Source organism: Bombus bifarius, unplaced genomic scaffold, assembly GCF_011952205.1.
Source record: "Bombus bifarius isolate JDL3187 unplaced genomic scaffold, Bbif_JDL3187 scf7180000008359, whole genome shotgun sequence".
NCBI lineage: Eukaryota > Metazoa > Arthropoda > Insecta > Hymenoptera > Apidae > Bombus > Bombus bifarius.
The window spans coordinates 27,469-37,540 of record NW_022884612.1 but is presented as its reverse complement, the minus strand read 5'-3'; the positions used below and the strand labels follow the sequence as shown (position 1 = coordinate 37,540).

At 34.4% G+C, this 10,072-nt stretch overlaps 2 protein-coding genes across 2 annotated transcripts; both read right to left on the bottom strand.

Annotated features, from left to right (window-relative positions):
• Positions 1 to 99: 99 nt before the first annotated feature.
• Positions 100 to 4,313, bottom strand: LOC117212741. The gene is made up of 4 exons (XM_033457770.1): positions 3,925 to 4,313; positions 3,824 to 3,839; positions 3,556 to 3,660; positions 100 to 1,273 (listed from the first exon to the last, which is right to left on the bottom strand). Exons 1-4 carry the CDS (start codon positions 4,123 to 4,125, stop codon positions 1,227 to 1,229), a joined length of 369 nt encoding a protein of 122 aa, XP_033313661.1. The 5' UTR covers positions 4,126 to 4,313; the 3' UTR covers positions 100 to 1,226.
• Positions 4,314 to 7,506: 3,193 nt separating this feature from the next.
• LOC117212719 lies at positions 7,507 to 9,463 on the bottom strand. Its single transcript, XM_033457723.1, has 6 exons — positions 9,431 to 9,463; positions 9,041 to 9,236; positions 8,813 to 8,948; positions 8,428 to 8,577; positions 8,167 to 8,296; positions 7,507 to 8,048 (listed from the first exon to the last, which is right to left on the bottom strand). The coding sequence occupies exons 1-6, from the start codon at positions 9,461 to 9,463 to the stop codon at positions 7,860 to 7,862; spliced, it is 834 nt and encodes a 277-aa protein (XP_033313614.1). The 3' UTR covers positions 7,507 to 7,859.
• Positions 9,464 to 10,072: the final 609 nt, after the last annotated feature.

The following is a 10,072-nucleotide window of genomic DNA, read 5'->3' as shown; positions in this document are numbered from 1 at the left end:
GCTTAACAGCTAGCTCATTAATGTCCTTTTATTTACATTTGTATATTTACTAACAGATGCACGAGAACAGTAATTGCATCTATTATACATACATACAAGTTAGAGTCATATATCCTGTTTATACATACATATGCATACATATTCACAACATACACATATTTAGCACGTTATTTCATTATTTTTGGATAGTTTAGCTACGTATCATTATAAAGATTAAGTGTATCTTTGATTGTCAGTCAATAGGCTTTTTTTTACTTTTGATCCCACATCAAATAATTGTGCAACGAATTTACATTTTACATACATATCAATCGTTGACGCTCTGTCTACCTATTCTCTCCCCTCGCATCATCATCGTTTACGTGCATGTTTTTCCGTTATCCCGTTCTTCCTTCTATCGATTGAACCGTGTTTAAATAGCGTTAAAGTATCAGATAAAAAGGTTACAGTCGATCTAAATACATAGCTAATGCACAACGAACGAAATTTTCTCACATTAATAATATTTTTCTTTGCATTCTGTACAATGGAACTACCTTTTAGATATATGAAACGCAAGGGAGTAGTTAATCAATTACACACACTGTATCGTAAGAGAAAGCCAAATACCTTGAACACAAATGTTTCTGTGTAATCATGTTGTATAAAAAATAATTCGATACAACTGTACGCACGTACTTAATACTTGGACAGATCTGGATTTCTGTGCCAGAGTGTATTTAATTCATACCTTCCAAACTTTCGAAAAGAGCAAATCGTAGTAGCGGGAAACTAAACGACATGGAACGAAAAAATGTTTACTATCGAGAAGAATGACAAATTTTATACGGAAAACATGTCTATAACGTGTAAAATAGCATTTTTGAAATTTAACACACTCTGGTTTTGGTGCCCATATGTATGTTCAATTACATATTGTGTGTGTGCGCGTGTACATACATACATACATACATACATACATACATACATACATACATACATATGTATAATATAATAATATAATATAGATATAATAAAATATAGATATACTATATAATCAAAAGGTCTACAATGTGCAACTGTTCAAAGCCAGTAGTACGAAAAATCGAAAACCTGTCGTTGCTCGCACTTCACTAAATTACATTAGTTGACGGCGTTCACGACAGTTATTCATGCTGTTTATTATTTAATCAATTGGATTAATGGTTGCTCGGCAAAGCACGGTAATTCCGGGTGACAGCGAACGATTACGGTCTCGTGAAGCGATATCGGTACGGTGTCCAGGTGAATAATTCTATGGAAAGAATAGATATACGAATATAGTATACCAACAATATAATATATAGTATACATTCTGTTAAGCATGTGTTATGCCAAAGGGTTACAACGTGCATAATGTTATCGCGTCCCGATACACCTTTTCACATTTGTTGATAATTAATCTTTATGCACAAATTACAGGAAATTATCTGGAAAAATATGCATATATTTACATACTTGTGTGAATTTATCTGCGATTACAAGACTAGAAAAGCACGATACACAGAGAATTTTCGTTGAAACGAGTATCGAGATGCCATCGACACGATGTGTATGTATTACATCGTATTTACATATATATGTGTGTAATCATAACTACAACTATATATATATATATATATATATATATATATATATATATATATATATATATACCTATATATGTATCGGTGGACAGGTTTGAGTTAATGAGCGCGTCTGATAGATGATGATGCGCGTTATTATACATTGTCACGCATGCTAGGTGATCTTGGTGGCTGCTGTTGTAATAGCTGCGATACTACAGGATACGAGGATAAGATGCATGTTGAACGTTAGGCATGCATCAGTTACTTAGTAATGAAAATGAACGAGGACGTCTTGATCTCGTTTCTTAGAGTATTGCGTGTCAAATCTTTCGACATCTCGAATTGAATTACGTGTTTCTCGTCGAACTTGATAATACGTATGTAAGTAAGTAAGTACATATAACGCATACATTTTTCTATAAAATCGGAGATTTATTAAATATTACATGGAAACAAATTTCCCCGATTCATATTATTCCTAGTAAGAATTTCTTGTACTTGTAATATTCCCTAATATCGAGTAATGTTCAAATTCGAAATGCATATCGATCAACTTGATCGATTCAATTATAATAAACGTGTATTTCTTCTTTCGTTTTTTTTTCTTTTCTTGCCTCCACCGCCATCATCTTAGCGTACAGTTCACCTTATTCTTACTCTACTTTGATTCAAAGCATATCATTCTCCGAAAAACATTTCTTTTTTCGTTGAATCGTACAACGGTATTCAAAGGACGCGAGATAAAGAAATAAATGAAAAAAAGGCTATCCGGTCGGTACCGTATCTGAATTTTAAATCTTGAATTTATTCGCAACTTGGAATAGTAATGTTTAAATTAGCGATAGAAAAATTATTTACAAGTACTGCCACCTCACCGATTTCGATGATTTTCGAATATGTTGTAGAAATCGAAATCAATATTTTGAACAACTTTTCCTGTACATATAATCCCCGCTCGGTCTTTACTTCCGAGATACCCATCGAAATATTTTTCAAATTTTTATTCTGACGTTACTTTGAAATTAAAGCGAAACTTGACGTAAAGTAATCGAAATCAGATCAAAATTCATTAATTGCTCGATGACAGCTTGATCATCTGTATTTGGTTAGATTTGAGTTAGGTACTTTAAATAGGTCTCTCATCTCGCTGGAATAGCTAAGCCAATAGCTTGCATTTCCTTCTCATCTCCCTTTACTCCCAGAGTAAAAGTGAGAGAAATATTTTCATGGATGTCTCGGAAACTCGAAAGATCGAGCGCGGGTAATACTTATCGGGAAAATCGATGAAAATGTTGATTTCTTCTACGATATATTGGAAAATCATCGAAATCTGTGAGGCGATAGTACGTGTAAATAATTATCAAAAGTTTTCGTTCCGTCCTCGAACATGAAATCATCTACTACCGTAAATAACACATACACTACCACTCATAAATATTCGACCGATCGACGCTTCGATAGTAATATATTTTTCGCAGTAACGATATAGTACGTACATATGAATTCAACCGAATCGTACAAATTCACGAATAGAAGTAAATTAATGCCTAGAAATAGTAGTTTGTAGGTACTTACGGAATCAACAGATTACAAATTTACATAACTTACCAATAGCACATTGCATTACAGTCAAATAGGTCTGTAAACTACATTTTTGAAGATTGGAGGATAAATTGCACATTATCTTTAAACGATAAATTCCACCGCGTCGAGATATTCCACGACATAACGCCATATACATATAATTCTAACGATCGTAAAAAACAAGGTTATCATCGTAAAGAATAATGTAGATCCTCGTTCTATCGTAAAGAAGCAAGCGTTCCGATACTTATGGACGGTAGTGTATACGAAAGTTTCGTGCGATCAATCAGCTTGACGAACAAATTAACGAAATGAGTCGCTACAAGAGCGATGCAAAGCTACGATGTTTGAACATTGGCTAGATTCGATACGCCCTACGATTTACCGTTGCTAGTGAAGCATGGACAGAGCGCGTTCAGTATTCGACTGCAGAATCCACGGGCACGATGATTCCAACCAGCGACGCTACCGATACCCTTCAGTCTACTTCCTACGCAAACAAATATTCTGTTTCTTTTACTGAAACTAGGGAACAAGCGATGAATGAAAATAAGCTTGCAGACATATTTATCTTGCTTTCTCGTCATGCCTTTCTATCGATTATGATGCCAAGTACGTAGAATTCTTTTTTTATATCATACTATAAGGCTTACCTTCACTGACAGCTTCCTGAAACATGAAATTGTCAATGAATAATTACGTTCGACAGCGTTTTTTTGAAAGTCGACGAACAAAAGATTTGCGTGTCACTCGCCTCCGTCAACACCTTCCTTTTTGATGCTTCCGTGATCGCCGTTTGTATAACTTCACTCACAAACTTGCTCGTTTCTCTCATTAGCTCTTCGTCATCTTTGAAAGCCTCTCTCTGTTGTTCCAGCGTCCCAGTAGTTAGCATCTTTTCCCGTTCCTCCATAGTCCATTTACAAGAAACGGTATTGTTCATTTCTTCAGTCATAATTTCTACGTTGATGGGCTCGAATCTGATTAATTTTGACCAGTGATATTCTTAGAATATTTCAGTGAAATATTCATTCTGTCGAAACTGCGAACGAGTATATATCTTTCTTTTTCTTCTTTCCTTTCTCAAATAATTTCATTAGGAACAGAAATTACATATACAGACTTTCCTATCGATACAACGGTTACAACGCTACCAATACTGCGGCTGCTAGCTCACAATTCTGTTATATTTAATATTTAATTTGACATAATACAGAATAACCAAAAATAATACGACTCGTCGATAAAACGAGCACAATTTAAATCATATCCAATTTGACTGTTATTTTTTCACCTTCGCAAATAATCGTAGTTGAATTTTTCTTAAAAGATGTTATTGCGAAATGAAAAAACTGCTCATGACTGGCATGATACAGGCTGGGTACATAGGAGGTGTTGGTAGCACCATACTAACAGTTGTTCAACGGAATTGTATATGTACATTTATCGTATATTGTTATCAGAACGGACAAGAAAATGGAAAAGCACAGATAATACCCGTTTTACTTACATTTGACTCGAAGAAACTCGAAGAAAAGGCGATTGACCTTTTGGGCATATGTGGATATCGAGCTACAGGTGGTGCGCATTCGTTCTACAAGGGAGACCGAGTGTCGACTATTCAATGTCATGATGTATTCTTTCGACCTTACTCGAATCGATTTTCTTTCAACCTTTCCAATGTCCAAGTCCGTCTTAATCAATTAATCCGAGTTTTCTGTGAGGATTTACTTGATTTTAGTACAACTGCAGTTTCGACATCCTGTTTTTGTTCACGTCTAGCTCCCTGCCTCTCTCTCTCTCCCTCCCTCTCCCTCTTTCCCCTTCCTCCCTCCCTCCCTCCCTCCCTCCCTCCCTCCCACCCTCTCACCCTCTTACTTCTTCCTTCTTTTACTCTTCCTTCCCGTGAAAAAGCAAAATATTAATATATCCGTGTAAACTAAATGTGAGAATTGCCGTTACCGTTACTGTTACAAGATATATATATATCTCGGAAAGAAGAGATCATACGCGGGCACGAACGATAACGACCGATACGCATGTCCAAATTGTGCTTCGCGGTACGCCCGACCACCGACCAACACTGATTCGCCGCGTAACGATCGAACGTCTGCCAGCGGTGTCAGCCTCGGCTACTGGCTCAGTTTGCCTGACTGAATATCACCCCGGGGAAACGTTTCGGAGCATGCGTCGACCTCCACGCGACTATTAACTACGTACTTGCCTTCTAGTTGTGCGGTTTATTACCCCCTTTCTCACACTTCTTCGCTCTATTCAATTTCATATTTACCTTTCATATTTCCACACTTTTCCTCTTTCTTCCTTCCTCAATTTCACAACGAAACTATGATTTTTCTATTTGTTCTTCCTACTTTCTCCCAATTTTTTTCACATATTTACGCATTTCCATTGCAAATATACTCCTCGCCAAGAAGATAGCCCATGTGTGCTATCTTTAATTTCTCAATGACGCGTGTAGAGTTTTTCATCTGTAACGTATAATATCAAAACATTACGAGCTCAGAATATGCGGTTCGTTGAAAATAATTAAAGATATTACGAGGTTTAGTGTGTAACGAAAAAAATTGTTTTATTCTAAGAACGAAATGATAGCACACTCTGTTAACATGTTTAGAAATTGCTCGGTAGTTTACGATCTATCAACGAGTAAAGATTACAGTACAATATTATATAAATTTCCAAGTATAGGACGCGGAAAAGAATTAAACGAGTCTGAAAAAAAAGCAAATTCTTGAACTAAAACAGCAATAGTAATAAGAAGAAGTCATAAAGTAATACACAATTTCTTAAAAAATGTTGAGGATTATGGCAAAAAGAAACGTATTGGTCGGCCGTCATCGTTATCCGATCGTGATAAGCGAGCAATTTTGCGTGTAGCTTCCAACTCGCAGTTAACGACGAAGCAAATAATGGAAAAATCTAGTGTTAGTGCCAGTGTTTCGAGTGTTCGTCGAGTTCTACTATCCTGCAAAGATATTAAGAGGCCGAACTTGAAAAAGAAACCTTAGTTAACAACGAAACACAAAGTAGAACGTTTACGCTTTGCGATAGAAAGAATGCATTGGAAAAAGAAATGGAGAAGGGTACTATTTTCAGACGAAGAAGATTCAACTTGGATGGTCCTGATGGGTTGCAATATTATTTTCATGACATAAGAAAAGAGACAATGTCAGCAATTCGACGACAAACGGGAGGAGGGAGTGTGATGGTTTGGGCCGGCATCGGTTATTTCGGCAACACGTGTATCAAGTTCATCAATGGGAGAATGAATAGTGTCCGATACATAAATTTAATCAAAGAACAAATAAATAATCATGCAGAACGCATTTCTCGACCTGATTACATCTTTCGACAAGATAATGCATCTGTACACGCATCAAGATTAGTCCAATCATACTTTAATGAAAATAATATACCTATTTTGCCGTGGCCTGCACGCTCCCCGGACCTTAATATTATTGAAAATTGCTGGGCAGAACTTGTTCGCGGTGCATACGCGAATGGGATACGTTAAGTCAAAGTTATATCCAAAAACTATATAAATCGATACCAAATCGTACAATAGAAGTAATAGAAAATAAAGGGGGGTGTACCCATTATTAAATAAGTATATATGTTTGATAAGTAATTATTGTTAGTTACAATTTATGTTGATTATTATTTTCTTATTGTACGTGTGCTATCATTTCGTTCTTAAAATAATATTTTTAAAAATAATTTGAAAATAATATTCCATAATATTTTTGCTTATTTTCAACGAATCGCATATTCCGAGCTCATAATGTTTTGATATTGTACGTTACAGACGATAAACTCTACACGCGTCATTAAAGAAATTAAAGATAGCACACCTGGGCTATCTTTTTAGCGAGAAGTGTAATATTAAGCACGTTAATAGAGACTCAGTTTTATTTTAAGAGACACAGATATATTAGATGCATCTTCAAATAATATAGAATGGAAACTATTAATCGTTGAAACGATACCACATCTGTCACATCTGTTACATATAATTAGTAGAAAGTAATTAACTTATATATTTTACCTGTTATACATTTTAATATTTTCGTCGTTCCTCTTCTGTAGGTATCTTAGAGATGCAAATATGTCTGTGATGCGCCCGTCCCCCTAAGGGCAAAAACCTTTCGAAGGTGAGCGAAAAGAAGGCGATACGGAAAGAGGTAAAGCTAGTAGGAGGGAAAAGGAAAGGAGAGTAAGCAAGACAGAAAGAGTGAGAGTGAGAGAGAGTGAGCGAGAGAGAGAGAGAGAGAGAGAGAGGGAGAGGGAGAGAGGGGGAGAGAGAGATGGAGAGAGAAAGAGAGATTTCTAAACATAGTAGAAGATCAATATTGTTAGATATTTAACCATTTTCTGTTTTATTCTCTGTATCATTAAAATTACTCTTGTGCAATAGATATTTACCATAAGTACTTATTGCAAAGAATACTATTCGTTGGCTATACAGAAAAAGTTAATCGAGATTGTCGAGATATCGTAACGGTCGTTTATCTCTAGATATGAAATGACGATTATATGATATTTATTCGACGTGAATTGGATTAAACAACTATTCGAAAAATCCCTTTTAATTGAATTTTATCTTAGATGAACGAATATCTCTATTATAAAATGTGTCTCCATATGCATATATCGCTTATTTTACTTTCTTTAATATCTTCTACTTTTCCTTTTTTTCCAAGACATACGCGCACAATATAATTTCCAATTTCGTTGAATGATTCTTGCTGCATGATTTGCACGAAAATATTCTACGTTCGCTAAGAAAGCTCTCTTTACGTCTAACTCGCTTTCCTCCTTTAATCGTTTATATAAACTACGTTGAGCAACAAGGTGATCCTGCAATCGTACATGTATGCTTGGATGACTTTCTAAATGTTTCATTTTTGACAATTGATATTTTGATAACGCAGACGATAATATGTAACAAATAGATATAAAGACAGATTGTACAGACCTGAAGAATGGCATATTCTTCGTTCAACAGATTCTGTCTGATTCGAAGACTAAGTTTATACACATAAAGCGATCCGATATTCCTGTCGTATTTTTCAAATTGATCCAAACATCGTCTTCTCGCTTTATAACTGCGTGCCATTGCATTACATTATTAAATGTAACTAATGTTCATCATACAGTCATTTATAAAAGACATGATAAAAATAATGATAATAATAAGAATAGCAATAACGATAATAATAAGAAGTTTCTTCTTTACCGTTCATTGCATAAATCGTTCATTCTCAAATAACATATTCCGTCAAGAGATTTCAAACGAAGATCGAACCACTCAACTTCTACTTCCACAGATCTTTTTCGTACTTCATTCCTTAAATTTGTAGCGGACAACTTCGACGAGAATTTGGCTCTAAAATATTTACCTCTTGTAAAATATATTGTATATGTATACGTATACGTACATACATATACGTATGTATAGATATTCATTTCTATAATTGATATATTAAGCATAATATAGTAAACTGTATATTAGGTATACATTACATTAGGTATTACAACACGTATTTCAGATTCTATGAAACAATAATGTTTTTCACCTTATTTTCGATTTGCTTGACAAGAAAGGATAAAAAGTTACTTACGTTCGCATTTTTATCTTTTGTTTCAAACTTTCTCGAATATTCTTCCTTGCGAGTTTTCTTCTTTCCCAATTTAATTCAATACTTTGCAAAAATTGGTTCGAGTCTGATTTCTCATTTTCAAGTAAAATTTCCCACTCTATTGAAAAAATGTACGATGTTGTTACGGATCATCCGCTTTACGTAGAAACATACATACATACATAAATACATACATACATATATACATACGTGTCATTTCAAGTTTAGCTTTGTCAATGTTTCTTGTAAAATCATATAATTCAGTGTCCCAGGTTGTTTCCTTTACGAAATGCTGCTTCGAATTAGCTTTGATCAAACAACAGAATAACTCAACTTTTTCGAATAATATCTTTTTTCGTGAATAGAAATCTTGTTCAGTTGTTTCTCCAACTTCAACATTCGAATGCTACATACATGTATAATTTATTCATTACCGAACAAGTAGAACAAATTTTCATATAGAATGAATTATTAAAGTTAATAATTTTATAAACAAATTGTCTAGAAATGCCGTATGCGTTATCGTTCTTTCCTACACACACACACACACACACACACACACACACACACACACACACTGGTTGCTTTTCGACTACATACTTCTTTTGTGAGAACCGTTAAATATCCATCCATTTGGTCAACCTGAATTTAGAATAATATGTATATGCGTATATATGTGTGTATATATATATATATATATGTCCTCCCTTCTTTCAATCAATTGTACGATTGCATAAAATGTGCCACATCGAATTGGACCCGTACACTATATGCGATCGTTCGTAAGCCTACGTGAAATACATACACGTATGTATATAATCAGATTATTTAGTTTTCGGTGTCCATAGTTACGAGTTGATGATTACCGGATATTACGTACACGCACATTTGTTGTCTCTATATGACTTTCGTGAGGAATATCAACATGTAGATGTTAAATCGAACTTATTTTTAACGATAAACTCAATTCACGATTTGATAACATTTTATTTCGCATGATATTTAAAGGAACTAATTAAAATGAAAACTCGTTTAAATTCTTTAATACATATATACATATATGTATGTACCTATATACACGTGCCTGCGTAATTATATAGATGATTTATAATCGAGACCATTTGAGAATTCAGGAGTTGTATCGTTTTCTAATTTATAAAAATATCCATAAAAGCAAATTTATATTTGCAATTCAATTAAATTATTATCAAAGATTTCCACTTTAAATTTATATTTTAATAA

Excerpts from the sequence above, each read along its gene's own strand:
- LOC117212719 (XM_033457723.1), bottom strand. The coding sequence starts at position 9,463 with ATGGATGGATATTTAACGGTTCTCACAAAAGAA. Across the intron at positions 8,949-9,040 it reads AGCTAAACTTGAAATGACAC|AGTGGGAAATTTTACTTGAA; the intron begins GTATGTATATAT and ends TTTTTTCAATAG. Across the intron at positions 8,297-8,427 it reads AACGATTTATGCAATGAACG|TTATAAAGCGAGAAGACGAT; the intron begins GTAAAGAAGAAA and ends AATGGCACGCAG.
- LOC117212741 (XM_033457770.1), bottom strand. The coding sequence starts at position 4,125 with ATGACTGAAGAAATGAACAATACCGTTTCTTGTAAATGGACTATGGAG. Across the intron at positions 1,274-3,555 it reads TCCATGCTTCACTAGCAACG|AATTATTCACCTGGACACCG; the intron begins GTAAATCGTAGG and ends TTCTTTCCATAG.